Source organism: Meleagris gallopavo, chromosome Z (genome assembly GCF_905368555.1).
Source record: "Meleagris gallopavo chromosome Z, MGAL_WU_HG_1.1, whole genome shotgun sequence".
NCBI classification, from domain to species: Eukaryota; Metazoa; Chordata; class Aves; order Galliformes; family Phasianidae; genus Meleagris; species Meleagris gallopavo.
In genome coordinates, this window is record NC_139435.1 from 953,569 (window position 1) to 978,861 (window position 25,293).

At 40.7% G+C, this 25,293-nt stretch overlaps 1 protein-coding gene across 1 annotated transcript in view; it reads right to left on the minus strand.

Moving 5' to 3' along the window:
* Positions 1-25,293, minus strand: part of ALPK2 (alpha kinase 2) — a 49,718-nt gene that overhangs the window by 9,783 nt on the left and 14,642 nt on the right. The window contains exons 3-10 of the mRNA XM_085213453.1: positions 21,015-23,886; positions 17,409-17,556; positions 14,686-14,813; positions 14,559-14,594; positions 12,549-12,823; positions 12,358-12,446; positions 6,492-6,709; positions 3,820-3,868 (exon numbers count right to left, since the gene is read on the minus strand). Coding sequence (XP_085069579.1) covers positions 3,820-3,868; positions 6,492-6,709; positions 12,358-12,446; positions 12,549-12,823; positions 14,559-14,594; positions 14,686-14,813; positions 17,409-17,556; positions 21,015-23,886 — 3,815 coding nt within the window. The remainder of the gene's footprint in view (positions 1-3,819; positions 3,869-6,491; positions 6,710-12,357; positions 12,447-12,548; positions 12,824-14,558; positions 14,595-14,685; positions 14,814-17,408; positions 17,557-21,014; positions 23,887-25,293) is intronic.

The following is a 25,293-nucleotide window of genomic DNA, read 5'->3' on the forward strand; positions in this document are numbered from 1 at the left end:
CTGATTCCTTCATTTTTGTGTTTACTATCCTTGGATAAGTACATGAGCACTTGTGCACAGCTGCTAACCCAGCTCACTGCTTGCATTTAAAGGCTAGTCACTGTGTTGTACTCTTTTTGTTTACATTTGCCAAAGAACATACCAAATATTTTACTTAAAGGATAGATTTCCTGACTCTGGTGCACCCCAGTGGCTGCATTAAAAATACTTTCCATGCCTTTCTGCTTTCAGGTACGCTTTGCCTCCTATTGACAGAAGCTGTACTGCAGCTAATTCACTGCATTAGATAAACTGTACTTCCAGTTGTTTTGCTTCCCACTTATGGTTAAAACAACCAGGAAAGGATAAAAGAATTATTTTGAAGGATGTTAAATGTTGAAAACATCAGTTTCTCCACAGTCTCACATGAAAGATGGAAAAGAAAAAGACACGATACGTAAATGCTCATTTAGAAATCAGATTTGAAAGAAGAACTTGGACTTCCAAAAAAAAAAGATAATAATAATAATAAATTAATGAGTAATGCTGAGCATAGGTATGAAATTTTAGTATATGCTGTTTATTATGTTTGGTTCACAAGAAAAACTGGGGGAAAAATAATGATAATGAATTATTGATGATTGCTTCCACATTGGCTTCTGCAAAGTCATCAGTACCAGTTTGTACCACGACATTATTATGTCATCTTGATTCTCATACAAGCATGAGGGCAGGAAAGGGGATGATTTTTTTTTTCTGGTTTCTTTTTTTCCCCAGATCACAAGCTCAATGTTGGAGCGAAATCAGTCTTGTGTTTAGTCTCCTTTGCAAGCAGAATCAATATGGATATTTTTACATTCACTAAGGATCACAGAAGCATTTCCTGAGAATATTTCTGTTTTGCATGGATGTAATCGGTACAGGCTTAGAGAACTGGAGACAGAGGGCCTGTCATCAGTGAGTTCCTTACCTCTGCAAAGAATGGTTGAGGGAACTACGGGAATTTGCAGAGGCAATAACAACTAACATTAGCTTTGTGTCTTCTCTAGCAATACAGTTAAAAGTATAACTGGATAATACATTAAATTCTATTCCAGAGAATTATGTAATAATTGAATCATAGAATGATTTGGTTAGGAAGGACCTCAGATCATCCAGTTCCAACTCCCAGGCATCGGATAATGATGTCATCCAATAATTAAGTACGTTCTCCCCAACATGCACCATATATGATCTCCATGGGCATGGATGCACACTACCAAAGGCAGCAGTAACTTGTAATTATGCATTCTCTGTACTTGTTTGTTTTCCACACCCAAGCTTGCTTAATTATAACATCAAATGGCAAGTTATTATTGCAAAGCTGTCCTTTCTGGGAAAGAAGTATTAAAGAAAAATACAGGATCTGACATTATTTATTGTCTAGCAATATCTTTAGCTAAATGTCAAACAAACTGATAATCAAAATTTTTAAGATATCATTAATTAAGGGAATACATACTCCCTTATGCATGTCCAAGGTGATCCTTTTGGCAGCTTGCATTGTATACTTATTTTCTCACTTCATCTTCCTCTTCCTTAGTTCAATATGCGTTTTTATAGGAGTAATTGCTCATACTGAGCCAGATGACATCAATGAAGGCCTTTCCATAAATTTTCTGATTCCAGAAAACACTGTTGCCCAAATAAAATTTTTATGATCTTTGTTTTACAACAGGATGATGCAACTTCATTTCATCTGCTATTTCAAATGATTTCATCTTGGATCTACAGCTAAAAGAGCGAAACAATCCTTTTGAAAGGATTTTCCCAGCATATACTGTAGTCAATTTTTAAATAATTTAAACGATGTTGTGAGGGGTTTTTACTGCACCATTCCTTCTATCAATTTCTCAAGGGAAAATATGAATTTAAAAGCACTTGTCACTGGCAGTTACCCAGAAAGCTGCATAAAGTTGAATTGTGGCAATACACACAGCAGAGCCAATTGGCATTGCATGGGGAAGAATAATATATTATCATTAGGAAGAGCGTTCTTACAGAAAATGATACTGGAAGAAGTATAATTTTCTAATGAAAAATTTTGCAGCCACTATGAATAAAGGCTTGAATCAATACATATTTCATAATGAATTCAAAATGATAACACAAAGAAAATCAGTAGGTGATACATTAAATCTCTGGATGTCACTGCATCATGGAAAAAAACAACATAGCATATTTCAAGTGAAAGGCCTCTGAATAAGAAAAATAGCAACCAGGGTGTTTTCCTATATTCTTTATCTCAGTTTCACCCAAGAGGGAGATCTGGGGAACAGGCAAAATTTGGGAGGCAGGCAAACTTGGGGAATAGTCTTGGTTTTCTTGTTGTGACTTAAAAATGGGAAAGACAGTGGTGACAGTTCTCTCCCCCCAGTGATAAATGTTGCTGTGCTCTGTACTGGGACAGGCAGCTCCTGGCCTGCCATTTCAAGCAGTTATGCAGATGACAACAGCAGGACCAGGGTGTTTGGTTGCCCTCTGCCCCCTCACTCACTTTGCCTTTCCAGCATACAGCTGATTTGAACAGCTGCCTTTGCTGCCTATTTCTATCAATGGCATTGTTTGTGAAATAATCAGAAGCTGAAAAATATTAGAACACTGAAAGCCTGTATCTTTATACCTGAGCTTAAATTTTCCCAAAAGGTCTGAAGCCACTGCAAAAATACTCTCAAATGGGCCTCCTTAAGGGCTATGAAAAGATCTTTTGTTATAGCTCAGTACTGCTGCCTTTGAGAGAGAAGGCCAAGAGATACCATCAAATCTCTTAACAGACTTCCTCTTTTCATCAGATAAGCAGAATATACAAAACTAAACAGACACCTTCCTTCCACCCAGCTGCAGCTGACAAGAATACAGACAAGAAAAGTTAATGTCACTGCCTAGTATGGAGTCAGTGATTATTTTGAGTCCCTTGCAACTCAGGATATTCTGTTCTATTTGGCTAAAAGCAGAAAAAATAACCTGAAGAGTTCCAAACTGAGAAAAGAATCTTTTATAAAAGCTTCTTTTGTAAATATGTATTCTAAAGCACTGGCACTTTTGTTAGCTGCAAGAGGGATTTTAGCCGAGTTCCTTCGTGCGGTCCCAGCACCATTCCTTTAAATTCCTTGTGAAAAAAGGGCAATACAAACTTTGACCCTGCTACTCAGGGCATCTCCTTCCCTAGAACTCCAGCCCAGTGTTAGATTTCCTCTCTTTTTCCAGTGAAACTGTTAAAGTGAAGAAGAATCACCTGAGCCACAGGCAGCAGGATCTGGTAGTAGGATGAGGTATGTTGAAGAACTTGCACTTGCATTGGCTGGGGGAGGTGCTAATGGTTGCAAGCCCAACTGGAGCTCTGGCTCTGAGAGCACAGTGGATTTGGAATTACTTCCTCTGTGGTCAGTTCCTTTGTGGACAGCACAAACACAGGGCCTTCCATCATAGCCCAGAATGGAGCCAGTGTTGGCCCTGCTTTTTTCAGCCCTATTTTCCTCCAGGTAGTGTGCTAAGTAGTTTCTTTGTAAGTCACCCAAAAAGCACTGCGAATAGGACTATTTTAAAGGATGCATAAAGCAAAGCCCAAGCTCAATCTACAGTGTAGATCCATGCCTTTAGAGTAAAACAGCTGTGTTTCCCTGATAGAAGGAGTCTCATAAGCCAGAACAAAAAGGGGTTAGAAGCATCAGATGAGGAATGCTTTATTCCAAGATTAAAGCAAGGATAAATTCCACTGCATCTTCTTCCAAAATATTCATACTGGGAAGAGCTTGATGCATAAAGAAAAACCATGCTGTTGAGAAGGAGTTTTTCACTCACCCTTTGGCCAATGTTGCTATGCCAACGTCAGTTAGTTTCATTCCTACACCTACAAGACATCAAGGAAACAGACAGCTTCTGTTACATTAGAATTTCGAGGAATATTTTCAGATTCAAGAAAACCATATATTGAACCCTTCAATATTCTTTACTGAGTCCATGTTTTTCATTTTAAATATTAGCCACCTTTTTTTAAAACATTTTAAAGTACAGTGATTAAAAATAGGATGCTTACGCTCTGCAGCACTAGGTATTTCTAAATGTCACAGTAATTTACAGACAGCAAAGTGGTAAAGAGAGCATAACACGTGTCCTGAGCTGGACAGTCACTGTCAGAGAGGATACACTTTCATGATGGTACTTTAAGAAACACCCAAAATCTTTCCTTGTGCACGTGCGGTGAAGTGGCTATGTTTATTTTTGGATCTGTGGTTTTAGTGCTTTGCAAGTTTGTGCCACAATGTTTATCAGTAAGAATATCTCATCTGCTTTGCTGATCAACCTGATCAGGCTGCCTTGTTTTCACTTGTTGAGTGAGTGAGCAAAATCCCTTTATCCTTCAGTGTTCTCGAAACCTCATTTTTTTCCCTTAATATGTCTCTTTGTTTACTTTTGTAAAGTTCATACTTTTTTTTACTTTTGTATCTGTTTGTAGACAGAATCCACTTCTGTAGTGTGCATTTTTACTGCACAGGAAAATGATGTGTATTTTTGTTGTAGAATACTCCTAGAAATCTCTACTGCTATGCCTGAAAAAATGCAACCAAATACTAGAATGACAAGATGGCAGAGAACAAGGTTGTTTCTTTTCAGCAACCACAGGTGTATTATATTGTCCTTTGTTGCAATAATCCTGCAAAAAGTTCAGATACCATTTCTGCCATTTTGCTTCCCTCAGACTAAGACTCTGTTTTCCCTTTAAATTATTTGAGGAGTCATCTTGCTTAGATATTCCTGATTTTTCTGCTTTCTCACATTAAACAATATGAGAAAAGGTCTAAGATTCCACCTTTCTTTGTTGCCCTTTAGCAAGGGCCCGCCTCTCTCAGTTTCAAATACATATGCACATGTTGTGTTGTGTACAGTCTCAGGATAAGGGCTGCTAAGTGTTTGTGCACAGCATGTTTCTTCTCCATTCTTTTTCTTTTTTTTTTTGAAGGAGTCTGTTTTTTGAAGCCTAGTCAGGACCTGAGTGAGGAGCAGACAGTAAGTACTCAAATATAAGAAAAGTGCACTAATAGGATGTTATTACAACCCAAAGTCTTTAATTCTAAAGGCATTTCATTAACAACTGGGAGATGGCTTCATAAACCAAACTACTCATATTGAGTGTTCTGATTTACTGAAAGGACATGTGGAAGGACAACTCTGATAAGGGTGTAGGAATTATTTTTCCTTTTCCAAACTGTTGTTTACAGGAATATAATCTAGGTTAAAATTCCCTTTCTCTGCTGATTTGATAAATGTCACAGTAGTGCACAATACATTTTTGCTGCTGCTAACACAGTAGGGAATCATGCACGTGATTTCTCTGTTCTCTAGGGTAACGCACACACAAGTAAGTACAGTGCACTCAAAAGAAGCTAGAAAAGAAAATATCCTAGCTCTCTCTCTCGTGTCTTTTATTCTGACCTGCAAGAGATGCTGTATGAAAAGAACACATATTATCTGAACTGTCTGAAAAGATCTATATTTGTATTACTCCTCCTCTTACTTTGCCAAAGTTTCTTGCAAAGAGTAAATCTCAGAGTCTATATGATACTGAAAAAGATCTCAGTAAAAATACTTTCAATGTCCCCTTTTCTAATTTTTCTATTAGGCACCACAATAATTGAAACTGAAGTTTTAAGAATAGTAAAACATTTTGTATATCAATTTGTTTTTAGATTTGAGGGATGGTTCCATGAAATCAATCTTGTAGTTTTTGTTATTTGGTTGCATTGCTGCAATGCCTCTGAGCTCACACACAGCACTATCTTTTTACTGTGGCAGCTATTACATAAATCGATTCACTGAAAATTCGAGGTACGAGACTTTTCCGTTTGCATAACAGATCCAGACTTAAGTATTGCTTCTAGCCTCTTGTTACTAAATGATTCAAGTAGTAACATGATAAGGGACAGGAAATTAACAGATTTGCAGACAAATTCTCCAGTAAGGCACAAATTAGGATAATAAGGGCTGTGGGAGTACTTAAGATTTTTTCATAATCCCTGTCTGTAGGTGATTTAAGAGTATAAGAGATCCCTGCATGGGAGACAGAGCAATAGCATGCATATACAACTCCAGGAAGCATGGTCCAGAGTTGCCAGACTCAAACCATACATACACTCTAAGAAGCAAAAAAACCAGATCAGTCGATTGAGCACAAGATGAACCAAATGAACATGGGAATACTACTTCTGCATACAACCCACGTAAGGTACCCCTGTAGTGTAGTCCTAAGTCTCCCAAGCAAAACCAGCTCAGTGTCCACACCTACCGCCCTGATTACATCACTAGTTATAGGCCAGGGTACTGTCCCCATCTGGAGAAGCTTTGCCCATTACATGGTTACAGAAGGAGCCATAAAATGCCAGGAATATCACTCAGAAGTTGGTCCCTGGAAATTCAGCATCTATGCAGTTTGACTATGAATATAATCATTTTATTGCCCTGCTCAGATAACTCACCTTGCAGGTCAGTGACAAGCAAGTTCCCATTAGTTTTCTCATACACCCAGTGCTGGAAGGTGCAACACTTCTGGCCAGCCTCTGAGTCTCTCCTCAAGAAATTGATCTCCTTGCCATCCTTGACAGAGTATTTCACAAACTCCCCAATCAGCTCCTCCTCCACTGTTGCATAGGGGATGTTGTTAGCAGGGCGATGAACAAGAAAAATAGGAATGATCCTGAAATCAAGGGATAAAAAATAATAAAATATACTGAGCTCAGTCAATGAAAGAGTAAGACAAACAAATTAGCCATTGATCACAGAGGGTGAAGGAACAGCTACCAAGATAGGAGAGATCTGGATAAGATTCAGATCTAAATTAGATAGATATGGATATGAAGGGTGTAATATTCAGTGGATAAGGAATTGGTTGAATGGTCACAGCCAGAGGGCTGTGGTCAGTGGCTCTGTGTCCAGGCAGAGGGAGTGATGAGTGGTGCCCCCCAGGGCCCATCTTAAGACCGGTGTTTTTAAACATCCTTATCAATGAGATAGATAGTGGGACCAAGTTTGCTGATGACACCAAGCTGATTGGTGCAGTTGATACAGCAAAAGGAAGGGATGCCATCTACAGGGACCTGGACAGGCTTGAGAGGTGGGTCCACTTGAACAAAAAAAGGTTCAACAAGGCCAAGTGCAAGTTGCTGCACTTGGGCCATAGAATCGTAGAATCACAGAATTACTCAGGTTGGAAGGGACCTCAAGGATCATCAGGTCCAACCGCAGCCTAACCATAGAACCCTAACTCTAACAGCCCTCTGCTAAATCAGATCTCCGAGCACCACATCCAAACGGCTCTTAAACACATCCAGGGACGGTGACTCAACCACCTCCCTGGGGAGCCTATTCCAATGTTTAACCACCCTTTCTGTAAAGAAGTGTTTCCCAACGTCCAACCTAAACTTACCTTGGTGCAACTGGAGGCCATTTGTCACCTCGTCTTGTCACCTGTCACCAGTGAGAAGAGACCTACCCCGCTCTCACTGTAAGCACCTTTCAGGTACTGGAAGAGAGCAGTAAGGTCTCCCCTCAGCCGCCTCTGCCCCAGACTAAACAGCCCCAGCTCCCTCAGCCTCTCCTCATAAGGCTGATTTTCCAGCCCTTCACCAGCCTCGTTGCCCTTCTCTGGACCTGCTCCAGTACCTCCACATCCTTTCTGTACTGAGGTGCCCCAAACTGAACACAGCGCTCGAGGTGAGGCCTCACCAATGCCGAGTACAGGGCAGGATGACTTCCCTGGTCCTGCTCACCACACCACTCCTGATCCAAGCCAGGATGCCATCGGCCTTCTTGGCCACCAGGGCACACTGCTGGCTCTCGTTCAGCCCACTGTCCATCAGAACACCAAGGTTCCTTTCCATCGGGCAGCTTTCCAGCCACACCTCCCCAAGCCTGTAGGGTTGCCTGGGGTTCTTGTGACCAAAATGCAGGACCCGACACTTGACCCTATTGAAACTCATGCCGTTAACCTTGGCCCATCGATCCAGTCTGCCCAGGTCCCTCTGCAGTGCCCTTCTCCCCTCTGGCAGATCAACACTCCCTCCCAGCTTGGTGTTGTCTGCCAACTTACTGAGGGTGCACTCAATCCCGTCATCAAGATCATCAGTGAAGATGTTAAACAGAAGCAGCCCCATTACTGAGCCTTGGGGGACACCGCTCGTGACCGACCGCCAACTAGATCCAATTCCACTGACCACGACTCTTTGGGCCCAGCCATCCAGCCACTACTTCACCCAGCGATGAATCCCAGATATGTGTACAGAGTAAGAGAACAACTCTTACTCTGTACTCCAAGATCAGCCCTGTGGAGAAGGACTTTGGGGTTCTGATGAGGAAAAAGCTGTACATGAGCCAGTCAAGTGAACTTGCAGCCTGGAAGGCCAACAGTATCCTGGGCTGCATCAACAGAGGGAAGGCAGCGGGCAGGATGAATCACAGAATCACAGAATTGTAGGGATTGGAAGAGATCTCTTCCAGAGATCATCGAGTTCAAGCCCCCTTCCAAGCAGGCTCCCTGCAGCAGGCTAGGACAGGTAGGTGTCCAGACAGGTCTTGCACATCTCCAGAGAAGGAGAATCTACAATCTCCCTGGGCAGCCTTTGCCAGTGCTCCGTCACCCTCACCATGAAGAAGTTCTTTGCATATTGCTGTGGAACTTCCCACGCTCCAGTTTAAGGCAATTTTCCCTCTGCTGTCCCCACAGAACACTTAAAAGAGATTGGCCATGTGCCTTTGACTCCTACACTTATTTTTACCAACATTAATAAGATTCCCTCTCAATCTTCTTTTCTCAGGGCTCTTTCTCTTTTCTCACCCAGGTCACCCAGCCTTTCCTCACAGGGGACATGCTCCAGGCCCTTTATCATCTTCGTGGCCCTCTGCCAGGCTATTTCCAGGAGATCCCTTCTTTGTACCAGGGATCCCAGAACTGGACACAACACTCAAATCCCAGGTGGGGGATTGTCCCTCTCTATTCTGCCCTTGTGAGACCATATTTGGAATACTGTGTCCAGGCCTGGCGTCTCCAGTACAAGAAGAATGCAGAACTGTTGGAGTGGGTCCAGAGAAGGACCGTGAAAATGTTCAGAGGACTGGAACATGTCTCCAATGAAGGGAGAGGTTGAGACGTTGAAAAAGTTGAGGGAGTTGAGTTTGTTTAGCTTGGAGAAGAGGAGGCTCTGGGGAGACCTCAGTGCAGCCTTAGAACTAAAAAGGAGCTTTTAATAAAGAGGAAGGAGAGCGACTTTCAAACAGGCAGATAGTGATAGAACAAGGAGGAACAATTTTAAACAAAAGGAGGAGACATTTATATCAGATGTTAGGAGGAAAAATTCTTCACTCAATCAGTGAGCCCTGGCACTGATGCCCAGAGAAGTGTGGGCACTCCATCCCCGGAGGGACTCAAGGTGAGGCTGAACGGGGCCTTGGGCATAGTGATTTGGCAGGGGGCAATTAGTCCACAGCAGGAGTGGACCTGGGCCTTCCAACCCAGGAAATTTTGTGCTTCCATGAGCTTATGATACTTGGTTAGCAGAGCTCTTGCTATCTGGAAAGCAATAAACTCCTTCACAGATTGTCTACTTTTGTTTATGCTGGGATAACTGAGTATTATGCAGTTTCCTGATATTGCAGTACAAATCTCCAAAACTGAAATCTTAGAAGTAAGCAAAAAATCACATCTGTGTGTATTAGAGTGGAATTAAATACTGCTTTGAGATAAGATAATTTTGGAAAGCCATTCAGCTGAAATTTGTCACGGAACATCACCATGTTTTTCAACTATTTCGCAAGAATTCCTGACACAGTCTCAGAACAAATGGGGGAAATGACTGTCATTAGTTTTACAAAAACAGGTTTCCAGTTACTTGCTTTCTTACAAATAGCCTTATCTCATAGAGAAACATTTCCAAAGGAGTGGTATAGTTACTTCCAGACATACCTCTACTAGGTGGTGAAAATATCAGGGTTATGAATGCATGGAGGTACCCTATATACACCAAAAGAAGAACTAAAAGAATCAGTGGTCATAGAACCATATATAAACAGAGTACTTCTGTGTAAGTCTCCTAGTCCTAGGCCACAGTCAAAAACAGAAGGCTCTGAGTAGTTTCATATTACTGAACTCTGAAAGGAAAAGAAATAGGTCCAGGGATAATAGAAGTGCTAGTAGAACTCCAGTGTAAAGTAACCTTAAGACCACAGAATCTCTTCTCTCTCTTTCTGTCCTGCCCCTTTACAGGAGTCTAGATGCCAGTCCACTGATTATTATAGGGCAGAGCTTTCTCTGCTCTCATTTTTCTACTATAGTTAAATGTGCATGGATAGATTAAAGCTTTAACTGTAAAGACAAGTGTGGAGAATGAAGATGACTTCTCTTTTGCTGTATTTTCCTTATAAAATACTCCTTTTAATACAATTTTACTTTGACAAGCGTTGGCTAGAAAAGAAAATCAAGCCTTGGCGTTTTGAAGGGAATAGAAAACCAAAACAACTACATGCACATTATCTTTTTTCTCTCCAACTGATGTCTTTGAACCAATTATTTGGAATAAAACAATCAGATCTGAATCTTTCATGTGCCTACTATTTGCGCCAGACTTCTAGGTTTTGTGGAGTACATGCTTTTTCTCTCATATTAAAATTATATCCCACATCTACAGAAATCTCTTGAACAGAAATTCTATAAAGAACAATGTATTTCCAAAAAGGTGGCTGATTAACACAAATGTTTTCCCTGAAAGATTTCACTGCTATCTCCACTGTTTTTTCTAATGGGAAAGGTTGCTTTGAGGAACCTTTCTAGAGGTCACTTTTTAGGTAAAGCTGAAATGATTTATTTGGAGAAGCCTTTGTATCTGTGTAGAAGCAGTTGAGTGACAATGTATTTGTCCATACATACTGCATAATTGCAAAAAAAAAGGACACCCTGTGAAACATTGTTTTGAAAAAATACCTTCCTTTATAATCCTTACATAACAGCTTCATTTTTTTTCTCTGGTCTGTTCTTTTTTTCCTGACCTAACTCACTGCCACTTCACTGCACTTACAGTTTAATCTAAGAGCTACAAATAAAATAATGCAGCCGTGTTGGGCATGTGCACTGCACATGAAGAACTCAGATGGACTTGGTCCATCCTTCCTGTTCCCTTCTGGTGCAGCATGAAATGGCTGCCACTGTGCATGATGCGAATATAAATTCTGCTAATTATTAAAGAGGGGGAGATATGGTGCAGTACTAAACCACATGCTATCCTTGATTAGCAAGGCTTAGCTTTTTGCAGCTTGAGTCAGGGCATTAAAATGTTTTATGTCTTGTCTGTGGATAGGACCCTCAGGCCAATCAACTTGAGTTTTTTGTTTTTTGACCCTCAGATGCTGCTGAGAACAGAGCTCTAATTTTTTTTTTTTTTTTTTTTTTTTTTCAGTAATCAGTGCACAGGAGAAAATCTTGAATTGTCTAAAAGGGGATGGACGTTTAGCCTGCTGTCAAGCATGTATAAGCAAGGCAGATGGAATTTCAACCATCCATTGCAAACTCAACCCTACATAGTAGCTTGAGATTGGAACAGCAAATCCTTCAGATAAGATCTATTGCCAAATCTTCAATGTGTTATATCCCAGCTTCAGCAGCAGAGATGAGTATGTACTGAGTTGTTAGATTGATGTACACATATTGGGGAAATTAAAAACTTCTGATATGAAAGAAACTATTCCCTTTCTTCTTTAGAAATCACACTCACAGTGTCACAGTGACACAATGACACAGGTCAATTGTCCTAGTTTCAGCTAAGACAGAGCTAACTTTTTCTCATAGTGTCTGGTATGATGCTATGTTTTGGCTTTAAGAGGAAAACGCTGTTGATAACACACTGATGTTTTAATTGTGTCTGAGCAGGGTTGCACAGAGACAAGGACCTTTCAGCTTCTCATACTGTCTTGACCGTGAGGGATTGGGGGGACAGAGGAAGCTGGGAGGAGACAGAATCAGGACAGTTGATCTAAACTGGACAAAGGGATTCCAAACCATATGACATATGTTAAAAAAAACCCAAAAACATAAAACAGGGGGGCAGCTGCTGCTTGGAGACTGTGTGGGCATTAGTTGATGGGTGGTGAGCAATTGTTTTGTGCAACACTTATTTTGCACATAAATATATATATATACACACACACATAATTATTCCATCTTAGTAATCTTCAAGTTCTACTTTTTTTCCCAATTCACTCTCCCCATTCCCACTGGGAGTAAGCAAATAGCTGTGTGGCAGTCAGCTGCTGCTTGGTTAAACCATAAAATCTATCTGTATGTTTATGTATGGTACTCACTCTGGTGCTTCTCCAAAGCCTTCCAAAGGTTCAGCTTCAGCTGCATATATCTTTGCATACTCTCTTGCAGTATTTTGGACATAGCATTCCTAAGGAATATTACGCAAAACATTTGACAGGTCAGCTGTTTAAATATTTCCCAGACAGCTTTTCTTCACAATTTTCACTTGCAAAGGGCTGGGAAACCTTACCTGCAGTGCTAGTTTGTAGTTCCTTTGAACTAGATCATCCTTACTCTTGGTCCCATATGTGATAGCATTGTGCACTTTGAGAACACAAGGGTGTCCAGGACTGAAAACTGGCACGAGGCCTTGCATCACTTTACTTCGGAAGGCTTTCCGGTGCATGCCTTCACCAAAGTGAAACTCTTCTGTAGCTAAAATTCCATGCAGGTTCCCACCAAAATAGCTGTCACAGATGAAATCTTCTCTGAACATGAGTTGCATGAATTCAATTTCTTCCACACCTGAAACACAATGCCAGTTTGTTCTGCACATCTTTCTGAAGTCAAGGGGAAAGAGGTGGACATGGGAGGATGAATGCTTTTCTCTGTAGAGGTTAAAGAGGAGGCTCTATGGGAAACAGTGGCCCCATTTGCATTATTATGGGCCTTGGTCTTCCCTCCTTTAAAAAACAGTCTGCTCCGTGAGAAGTCCTGTCTTTATTTTAACAAGGAACTAGATGTTTCATTTTATTCTTCAAGAAAAATTAAAAAAAAAAAACAACGAACAAAACAAACAAACAAACAAACAAAACCCACACACAATTGGCTGAATGAACTTCTTTACTAGTACAGCAAGTTCAGGAATGATAAACCAAATTACAATGCACTGCCTATTTTTAGTTGCAGCACAGCAAGACATATGCCGAGAGTGATTAAACACAAGATAACATATGGGGAAAGCATTCCAAATCATAATGCTTGCCTGCTTCTTGGAGTAAAGTTACACAGCAGGTGCCGTGCAAAGACCATGTGTTCAAATACAGTTTTTCTGCCAAAACAGCTTTCTGTACACTGTGTGCATCTATGTCTCTGTGTGCTCAGTACTGTGTCCCACGATGCAATGCTGTTTCACTGTTTACTAAACGTGAAGTGCTAGTGCATCACATTAGTGACGAATCACAAAGACAAGTTCAACTGAATAGATTGTCATGGCGTGTACTCTGACCCCCTGCACAAACCATTCTACCCTATAAGAAGGTATTTCATCAACAAAACTCCCATGAATTCAAGTGGAATTTATTCTTGATGATATAGCAAAGTTGAGTACAAAAAAAAGGAAAGATATCTAGCAAAACATGGGCTTCCCATAGTTTACTGTGGGATAACTCTTAAAATGTCTCTGGCAGACTGTCTGCAGACCTGTAGAATCTCAGACGTGTTTTGGTCATTGCATTTCAGCCTGAAAATTTAAAGGGATCATATACTACAGCTGAAGCCCAAAGCTATGCACCATCTAAAGAAACTAAAAATCCAACCACAGATCTGAATTCTGAGTATTCCTCAGATCTCCAATGAACTTTCACCTGGACAGTATCATGCATAGGCTTATCAATTGTGCCCTGTACCTTCATAAATGCACTTTCCTCAACAGAATTCAAGCCCAAGTTCTAAACAGCTGTATTCACAAAATTACCCAAAATAATAAGACCTCACTGGATGAAGCCGTAAGAAGCCTGGTCTCACCCCATACCTAACTCTGCTTTGAACAGAAGATGAGCCCCTGGGGTTTTCTTTCCAACCTGAATTATGATACAATCCTATAAATGGATGAGAGATAAAAACCAGAATTATGATATAGAGCAAATTAGGTGACTCAGCTGAACCTGATTTCACTACTGCACTCCAGCTATTTGCTAACCAACTACAATTCACTACAACTGTCTTAGCATGGCTATTCATTTCCTTATTCAGAGGGCTCCAAGTCTGAAGTGTTTTTTAGAGCTCACTCTATATCTTGGGCCAAATTCACCACGACAATGCAGCTTCTTAGTAACTTCGTAAATTCTTGGATAATAATAAGCAACAATAAACCTAGTTCAACTGAATGGTAAAAAGATTTGAGAATAGTTTGTACCTACACATCTTGAATGAAAAAAGCTGCTAATTATTTTGGTTATATTTTTTCATCCTTTTTTCTATTTGGAAGGAAGAAGGAACAAAGATTTAATCACACAATTTACCAGATGTGTATACTTACCTTCAAAATTCTGAAAATTTGAGAGATGTTCCAAGACTACAAAGAAACAAAGAAAGAGACTTTCAAAACATGTGAATGGAAACTGTCACTGTCGTTATTACTAAATGAATTATAAACTAGCATTTACCTTCAGAAGTCAGGTTAAACTCAGCAGTCACCCGTCCGTATATGTTACTCAAGCAGCAATAATACATTCCTTGGTCTTTGTTACTGGCTTTAGCTATTGCCAAAGAGACGGGAGAGTCATCCTGGGCACTGGAACAGAATATGTTCATTTTTCATTTTTCATGTGAATATTTCTAAAAGATATTTCCATGTATCTGTCCCTGAAATTTCTGCCTGTATTGTAAAGACTTATTCAAAACAGGTGCAAACAGATAAAATATTTTATTTATTTCAGTCTCTTAGAAGCATTCATTCTATTAAGTGCTTCATCATAGATTTTCCTACTACATCCTGAGATAAACACAGCTTAACTAAATCTGTACACAAAAAAATTAAATCACATACTAATATAATATTCCCATTCATATCATGGCATATGTATAAAGTATAATGGTGCTACAAGAAAATATAAAGGACATCTTCCTGTTGATACATACAATATATGGAAAACTGTGCACTGGAATATTTGGAGACACTGAGCAGTGGCAGGGAGCACTGTCTGATGTGACTGGAAGCAATAGCCGATGTGCTGACTGAAAACCAAGCCTGATCCTGGCTTTGCACAAGTTAGCAAAGTGTCAATTTAGCTGTCTATATGATTAAGTTTCGGCATATATATCAATATATCTAGTGCAGTAGTGAGTATTAAAACTTGCTGACTGAATTCAATCCGGGTTAGTTAAGAAGAGGCTTAATTAATAATGTATTTATTACTCTGCTGCACTTTTGAGCCCATGTGCTTAACAATTTTTATTTTCTTGTTCTCAGCTGGAGTCAGTATTAGAAATACTTAGTCTGTTTTCCCTGTGTTTACAGATTTTCCCCCACTTTTCCAATAATGTCCAATTTTTGCTTTGTATTCTCTTTTCTTCTGTGCCCCTCCTCGTTCCATCTTTGTAATTTCTCACTCAATATTTCCCACTCTTCTGCTTTCATTTTTCAAGCTAGATATTTGCTATCTGACATCTGTGTATGCAACTTCAGCGATGGACTACCAGCAAATGTTATTGGAGGGGGTGCAGTGGCACAGGAGTGCAGTTGCAGTGCTTACAGATGCAAGCTAACTCTGGAAGCAATAAAACCACAGAGAAACAGTGCTATGTCTAAGTGCAATGCTCTTCCTTTTAAACCACGAAGATCTTCACATGGACCACCCTGGATGTCCATGGAAATGCTTCTCAGCAACCCAGACAGTCCACGCAGGGATTATGGAGACCGAACTGCTGTGTTTTAAGGCTTCTGTGAAGTGAATTAGTGAAGATGTGCACAGTTCTGTTGGTATTTTGCCAGCATTAAGTTTCATAGTACTTTGGAACACTGGGGAACTAATTTTACCCAACACTAGTTTCTAAATGTACTGACTTAGCATATATTAATGTCACTATCAATGTGTATTTTTCAATACATTTTCCAATGTATTGACAGGTAATAAAATTTTAAAGATTTGTTGCATAATTTCTTGCAATTACTTCCTATTGATAGAAAATGTTAAGATATATATGATCCACATTATGTATTTACAAAGATTTATGTATATTTCCAATGGAACAAACAGTGCTTGAGTTCAAACAAAACTATCAGAAATACTGTTTGGATTTCAGCTTCGATGAAAGGGAGACTTCCACAGAACTTTACTGAACATTGTGAAATAAAAATGGTAACTAGGGGTCTCTTCTGATTTGTCATCACATATCTTATTTAACAATGCAAAACTAATACATTCCTCATCATTGCACTGTTTCTTCATTAAAACACAGCAAAATTACTTAGCAGATAATATTATATGAAAATATCCACAACCAATAGGATAACACAATAATCAAAATCAGTGTAGTAAAATGACAATCAGAATGACATGGGAAGTCTCAACAATTCATATTTGCTCTCCACTTAAAATAGTATTTTTTAGCAGATGCCTTCCTATAAAAATTCTAGATTTAGCAGAATCATGCCTTCTGATGGAAACATCTTTCCTTTTTTTGCCTTGAGTAATGTTGATTTTGATTTTTTGAAACAGAAACAGATTTCAAGAACTATGTTTTACAAAACAATTACTGCCCAGTGGAAAAAAACCTTATTTCATAAAAATGTGGTTTTACGACGTGCTGGAAATGATCCTGATAAAGACCTCAAGGGGCTTTTATTTTCCACCCTTCTCGCTGCACTGCCTCTAGTCACTTGGTGTCAAGTTAACTGGCTGCGCTGATGGAAGAGATCATTTTCTTGAAATACAACTCCGTCTTTTAGTCCTATCAGCTTCAAGCTCCATTTGATACAGAATATGAAGTTCAAAGGAGTGATCACTTCAAGCTCTACACTGCATGTTAGTTGTTTCAGCAGTTCATTTCCAACACACGAGGACAGCCAGCCTGCCACATTAACCAGGCGTGTTTATATCGCTTGGCCTGGGTGCTGAGAATGAAACTTCATATGATCTTTTACTGCACTTGAAACTTCCATGAGACTGGTTATGAATGAGCTGAGAGTAATTACGAGTGATGGAATGCAAACTAGAACAAATTAATTCACTGTGTGAAGATATGCTTTTTAATGACTCTGTTAATACATTTTTTTCACCAATAATACTGATGCTGTTACTACATTTGAAGAGTCAGTTCCTGGCAAATAGAGTATCTTCACAGCAGCTATTCAGAAACTGTCAGCCTGACAAAAACATTCACTTACTTTCTCTGCAGCTGAGCTAGTAACTTGGAGTCTTTAGTCCATGTAATGGTGGAGTCTCCATGAATATCTCCAAACTGACAGCACAGCTTGATATTTCCAGAGCAGTCGGGGAACAGCTCCGCTTGGATTTTCTTCAGCAGCTTCGGAGCTTGAAACAGCAGAGTTGTAGTTTAGGATTGGAAGATCATGAGAGTGTTTTGGCATTTTAAGAGAATTCCAGAATGTTTTGCACACGCTAATAACATGAATCCAACAATACTGGTAAAGAACCATATTTTTTATGGCACAGAAACCCAAGGCTTTAAAATACAGAGGTTTTAAAAGACTAACTCAGTGCCCCCATAGTCAATGGAAATGTTTTCAATGCAAAGACATTCTGAATTTATGGAATAAAACCAAGGGAAGTTCTATTCTGAAGGGCAACAACATAAAATCACTTCTCACTCAGAAGACATTCTCACTGACTGAATGGGTAGCTTGTTTTGTTGGTACAAGAAGAGACACCACAGAGGTCCAGCACACCATAGGGTTACATCATTAGAATTCACGCTAGCTGAATACTTCTTACTGGTGCATTTTTTAACCCACTCACAGACTTTGAGAGAAACGACTCCAAGTCCCATGAGGCACCCAGTCTGCAGGGTGCTCTTGTAACACAGCTAATCTACACTGTCAGGATTGGTTTCTATTGTAAAGTGCAATGATGGTCCCATTTCCTTTAAACACAGCTGGAGCGATGAACCCACACTCAGTGGTTAAATATTGGCTCCACCAATAGCAAGGGCACTTGGCAATGGCAGTGGCCTTAATTTCCTTCTACAGTAATTTGTTTCCTTCGTCCAAAGCAAGCCACAGAATCACAGAATCACAGAATGGCCAGGGACCATTGAAGGGACCTCAAGGATCACAAATCTCCAACCCCCTGCCACATGCAGGGCCACCAACCTCCCATATTTAAGACCAGCCCAGGCTGCCCAGGGCCCCATCCAACCTGGCCTCGAACACCTCCAGGGATGGACGGGGCATCCACAGCCTCTCTGGGCAGCTGTTCCAGCACCTCACCACTCTCTCTGTAAAGAACTTCTCCCTGACATCCAACCTCAATCTTCCCTCCCTAAATTTCAAACCATTTCCCCTTGCCCTGCAGTTATCTCCCCTTTCAAAGAGCTGACTCCCCTCCTGTCTGTAGGCTCCCTTTAGGTACTGAAGGCTGCAATGAGGTCACCCCACAGCCTTCTTTTCTCCAGGCTGAACAAGCCCAGCTCCCTCAGCCTCTCTTTGTAGGGGAGGTGCTCCAGTCCCCTGATCATCTCTGTGGCTCTCCTCTGGACCCTCTCCAACAGCTCTCTCTCTTTCTTGTACTGGGGGCTCCAGACCTGGACACAGTACTGCAGATGGGGCCTCACAAGAGCAGAGTAGAGAGGGACAATCACCTCCCTGTCCCTGCTGGCCATCCCTCTGCTGATGGAACCCAGGATACCATTTGCTTTCCAGTCCCTACTTTCCAGTCCCTACTTTCTAGTCGCAGGACTTGATACTTTTACCAAAGGTGGACCACTCTGCAGAGAAAATCAATGGCTTATTGAGGTTCCAGAAGGAGAATATCCTGCCCAGCTCAGGGAAGGCCCTGATGGCTCAGTTCCCTGCTCAGGCAAATGGCTGTGGCATCAGGAACCAGGGCTCAGGGTCTAGGCTGGAGTCTGCATGATGTGGCCTGGGCAATGGTCCTGGTCACAAAGCCTGAGAGAGATGGGGAGAGTCACTCTTCGCCTTGAGAAAAGAAGCTAAGAAATGGGTTTTGCTTATTTTTGTTATGAGAGGGAATGGACACTCGCTTAGGGAGAGGTTTGGGAATCATGACACATCCCTGCACTCAAATGAGACATCCCTGCCAGACGTAAGGGATGCAACATGCTGGGTGTCGTGTTTCCTGCCGTGTTAATTCTGCTGCGCGCTGAATGAGCTGGCATGACACTTCTCTCTCAGGAATCCCATACCAGCAGCCTAACTTTCCCCCTCTAATGTCCAAGGAATGCTGAATCTGACCCAAGGGGTCAGGCACCTGGGATTCACTGCTATGTTTGCCTTGTAACCACTTAAGTCCTTAGGCCTAAGAACCTTCATGAATCAGGGCTGAAATGGCGCAGAGAGTATGTGACAGCACTGGAAATAGAACGAAAGGCTCCAGTTTTCCTGCCCTGGCCACAGGGCAATTTCTCCTGGAGGTGAAAATAATACAAAAGATAATGTCCTCAGTGAATACCACGCTAACCATACCAGCCTCCCCATAATGCTGGGAAAAGATCCATGCAGACACTGAAGTATAAACACACACTGATTTCAGTCTGGACTGCAGCAGGTCAGAAGCAGAAGAAAATCCAGCTCAACAATGAAAAGCTAAATGTTTAAAACATTCTTCAAGTCCAGGTTTAGACACCTGGAAAAGCTAGGCTTTTCTCAGTAGTTGCTGTTTTCTTGTTATACTTTGAAGGAACGTGTCTCTCCTTCTCCCATACACGAAATTTTCTAGTAATTTCTGATAGAGCTCTGTGCTTTCAGTAATCCTCTTTGGGCCAGTAGGCATATAGCAGACCTCCCTGTAGCAAATTCCCACCATGTCTGGCCTTTTTTCCTGCTTTTTTCCCTTTCACAGTCATTTCTTGTAGGTAAGGACACATCTGAATAAAGTTGCTTTTTAAAGTCTGATCAGACTGCACTGTAATTAGAAACTCTGAAAAGCGTCTCAGTTTTTTAGCTTACTTTGAGTCATTGTTCAGTCTTACTCTGATCTTTAAAATTATTTCAGCATATGAACACAAAAAGAAACATTAAAAGTTAGAAGAAAGAGCTTGATCCTTGCAAAGTATCCATAGAAACCACAAACATCTCATCTATCTAGCTGTACACTGCTGCTCCCATCTGCAATTCATTTTATCCATTAGCAGTCTCCTAGAAGCCCTGATAAGCAACCTTCTTCTCATTTCATTTCTGTGCTTTTTTTTTAAGGTCAGTTTAAAAATGCTGATTTTATCAGTGTCATTTTTGAGCAATAGCAGTGAAAAGGAATGCAAAACCAGCCATCAGTCATCAGATAGAGCTGCAAAACATTATGTTTATCAGTGGCACTCTACTAACAACAATAATACTTTGCTAGCAATAAAAACTATTTCAAAATCCAGATAGCATAATTGCATTTAGGAGCCACCGTGTAGGAGCATAACTGGGAACACCGCCCACAGGAACATAACAACGTGATAGTATTGGGCTAGCAGCTGCTATACTGTGCTGTTATGTGCTACCACCATGCTATCCACCTCTAATAACTGACTTGAGTTGACAAAGAAGTAGCTAATTCAAAAACGATAAGAAGTTGATAAATGTATTTGCCAGGTAGGAAAAGGATTCTAGGGAGCTATCAGTTCTGTGTCATAGGGATGCAAGTTAGGTAAGCCATCACAATGTGAAATTAATATCAGTGATGGCAAGACACTTCTAATTGCTGTAATTTTGACTGAAGAAGGCTTGCAGTGTGCTTAACCATTATTAATTTCCTATTGAAGACTGAAGGATGGAAAAGGACAGAAATGAAAATCAGTGTTCTCTTACCTTTGCTATCCTTTTTTGAAATTAGCTTCCTTTGCTCTTTTTTGTTTTCTTTATAGATGATGTTGGCCTCACTTTTAGCACAGCTGGGATCCTTACTAACATTTCCTCTCTCTGCCAGTCGGGGCTTCTTTGATAATGTTGCTGGAGGTAATTTCTTCTTTGCTCCAGCAGCTACATTCCCACTCCTTGCTATGTGTTGTTTATATTTAATGGGCTCAGGCTCAGCAGCAGTTGGTGAAGTTTGGCAGAACTTCAATCTTTCTTGACTCTCTAGCCTTTTTGCATCACCAGGGAATGGATCATAGGCGGTCAATGTTAGGGAGTATGGTTGAGTACTACTGTGGGGTGGCTGCCTTTGAAAATAGAGGTTGTCTCCTGAATCAACTGGTGGCAAACCAACTACACCACCTACTGCAGTCTCTGATGTCATGACTTCTCCATCTTTATGACACTGAGTAGACTTAATTGAATAGTCAAACTCGGTCAGCTTGCTGGAAGAGATCAAGTCAGGAGAGGACTGCTTAGTGATATTATTGCTAATCTGTCTCTGAGCCTTGGAGCTAATTAAAGTGTGCAAAGGAAACTTCATTTCAGCATCATTTGGACTGTACTCAATTGTTCTTTGAATCTCTTGTTTATTTTCACTCAAGATTGCTTTCTCCTTGTTTGCTTCAGGTACCTTATGGAACTCATCCTGCAATGCTTTGCAGAAAGTTCCCAACTTACTCATTTTTTCATCTACTTTGACAGCAATTTGTGTGCATTCTGCTTGTGCTTGACTTCCTGTGCCAGACGATCCCTTTGCTGACATACTGTGAAGAGTGCCCTTTGGCTGGTTTACAGGTATGAAGAATGGTGATGTTTCTCCTACGGTTACTTGTTGGATATCCATCTGATTGCTGACATCTCTGTAATCATCATTTGCTATGTTGCTGTACTCATTTTGAACTGTTCTTGGCAGTGGGGTACTAACTGATGCTGATGTTACATTCCCATTATTTGAAGAATCTGATTTTAGCTCTTCATGAGACTTAAAGGTGTTGTCAAGAAAAAATGCCTGTTGTTCTGACATGCTGGGAGGGGAAGCTGCAGGCTGACTCTCTGAAACATCTCTAACTCCTGAGCTGCAGGAAGTTTCAGCCCTTTGTTCATCACCTGTGCAAATGCCTCTCTGTTCTTTTTCTGTTTCACTTGGTTCGTATTGGGGCGCTTCTATACAAAAATCTGTTAGTAAGGGATTCTCAGAAGAGGGAGTGAATACAACTTCTTGTTCCTGTAATTCTGTCATTTGGCATGCATTGTGAGGTAGATTCTTACATGTTATGTCTCCAGGAGTCTTAATTAAATTGGGCAGTTTCATTAGGTAACTGTACTTCGCTGCATTAGAAACAATTGGAACATCTTGACAGCCATAATTTTTCAGAAGATGATAACTGCCAGAATTAGTGCCAATTTGTGCATTCAAGTCTGAGTGACTTTTTTTCTCATGCAAATCACCTTCACAACTTTTATGTATGACATTAACAGAAGCGTGTTTTCCATGTGTGAACTGATGGGTATTTTCACCAGAAGAATTACTGGGGAGAACAAATTTCCCTTCAGGGAAATATGTCAGTTTATTTCTTGCTGGATAGCAGTCTTTAAAATGACAGTCATCTTCATCTGTGCTCTTAGTTATAGTCTTATTTACCAATGGTATGTTCTGCTCAGTATGAAGTAATTGTCTACTTGTCCAGTGCGACTTATCTAACACAGAAGCTGAATTTTCATTATCACTTGCTAACTTACTACTCTGAGCACTTTTTAATACTTGAGGGGATTCCACATAACGTGTTTGGAAAGCATTATTAACAGCAAGCTTTCCTTCCCAAGAAACCCTCATTCGAATGGATCCGTTATTGTCAGTTATTATTTGATCTGGTTTTTTCTTCAAGCACACCTCTCTACTTAAGACATCTTTTGAAGTACAAACAGATAGTGCTTCTGCTTTGTTTCCACTGCTAGAACTTAGACATGTACCATCTGCTTCTGTAAGAAAAATGTTTCCTCTGGATACACTATTATATGCTTCATCTGTTTTCAGTAGGATATTAGAAACACTGCAGTTTTCTTTCTCTGTTCTTTCTCTAGTAGGTGGTTGTGTAATAGGTTCCTGCTGTTCTATCAGATTTTGAGGCAAAGAATGATCAAAACAGGTCTCCTGCAAGAAGTTCACTTCTGTGACTCTGGTATCTGTCAGCCTCATTTCTAAACTTGTGATTCCACAGTTTTCAAACGGGATTTGACAGTCTGAGTCATCTTCGTGAAAAAGTTTCCACAGTTTGTCATGCACTGCAGCTAAATTGGCTTCTCCTTTGCACCCAGGTTCTCTAGATTCCAGAACTGACTGGGGATTAGCTTCAAACAGGGATGCATCACATGATGTACTGCAGAGAGTATCTGTGTCATTGCTGTCATGTGAGTCAAAATCATACCTTTGCCCTCTCTCCCCTGGCTCATCACATAGCTTTGCAGAAGAGAGAACAGCACATAAACATTCTTGTTTATCAGGAACAGAGTCTGTGTCCCATAAAGGAAAGGATGAAGTGTCATTCTTAGATTTGTTGTCATTATTACTCATATCTGTTCCTTGTTCCCAGAGGATTTGTTGGTGACAACTCTCTCTTTTATCGCAAGGAGCATTGTGTTGAGAATAGGTCTGTAAATTTGCATTTTTTGCTTGTAATGTCTTCTCGGTACAGAGTGCTTCTGAAGCTGAATGGATGACTCCTACTCTCTCACAAGTCATGAAGATGCCTTTCTTTTCTGTTTCAGGCTCCATACGTTGTCTATCACAATTTTGGGCACAGGTTTTAAGACTGTCGCCTTGCTTCTACAAATAAGGAAAAAAAAGAGAAATGTGATGGAATTGAAAATTAGGATTGCTGCTTGACACAGACCCAAACTAGAGTCTTGAATTGAAATGCATCTACTTATTTTGTTGTTGTAGTTGATTAAGTTTTTAAATTTGTCAGTACCTATAGTTTCTGGATAGCTTGTCCTCACCAGATCAGGGTGCCCAAGGCCCCATCCAGCCTGGCCTTGAGCACCTCCTCTAGGGACTTCTCAGAGCAGCCTGTGCCAGGGCCTCACTGCCTTCATAAATCTCCCCTTTTTAGTTTAAATCAGTACCTCTCATCCTATCACTCCATTCTCTGATAAAATCCCTTTCCATCTTCCTTACAGGCTTCTGACATGTTCAATAACTCTTACACATCAGTGGTTTGGGGCGTCAGTCCTCACCCTTTGTATTCTCTGCTTGCCATTAAACCTGTTCCTATCTGACAGCTGTTCTCTGACCTTCAAGAAACAATTTGATGGATTTCAATCTGATCCCCCTTAAGCTGATTCCTCTCACAGATGTACAGACACCCTTTCAATTTCCTTTTGTTCTTCTGATGTATAACCCAACTCCTTCCTTCCCTTACTTATTCCCACATGTTCCTGCTTGCTGCTCACAGCACACATCCTCTCTTTCATGAGTGTTGGAGCACAATGCACAGCTGAATTTCTGCACTCACTAAGCTTAGCAGTGCCCCCTCAAGAAAACACTCGGAACTGCAGTTCTCCATCACACATGGCAGCTTCTAGGATATCACACAGCAGCAAATCATTGCCAGTACCACAGCAGACAATTTCACTGGTCTGTGCAATTCTTGCAGTTTTGGCTGCCCTGGAATCTGACAAAATCCTCTTGTTCGCTGCCAAACTACCCAATCACATGGATGATATGTGCCACTCTTCCTTCCCTTCTTTGCTATAATGAAATTCAGAAATATCTGGAGGTGATATAAATTTACATAAGGGTAATCAAACTGAGTCGTAACTCAAATTTTATGAGAACAAGCTGTTCTGACTTGATAGAGAACAAAATAAAGAGAGAGGCAAAGAGAATCTCTGGTAGGTTGAACAGCAGGAAAAAAATACTCCATAATATGCTAACACAACATACCGTTCTTCCTGAGCTAACAGTATAGACAGTAAAAATTTTGCTTATGCCATGGAATCTCTCTGAACCTCCCAGTTCCAGCAGGACTTTAACCACAAGTCATATGAGGAGCAGCTGAGGGAACTGGGATTGCTTTGTCTGGAGAAGAGGAGGCTCAGGGCAGACTTTGTTGCCCTCTCCAACTCTGTGAAAGTAGGCTGTTGCGAGGTGAATTTGGCCTCTTCTCCCAGGTAAAAGAAATAGGATGAGAGAAAATGGCCTCTTGTTGCACTGAGGAAGTTCAGATTGAAT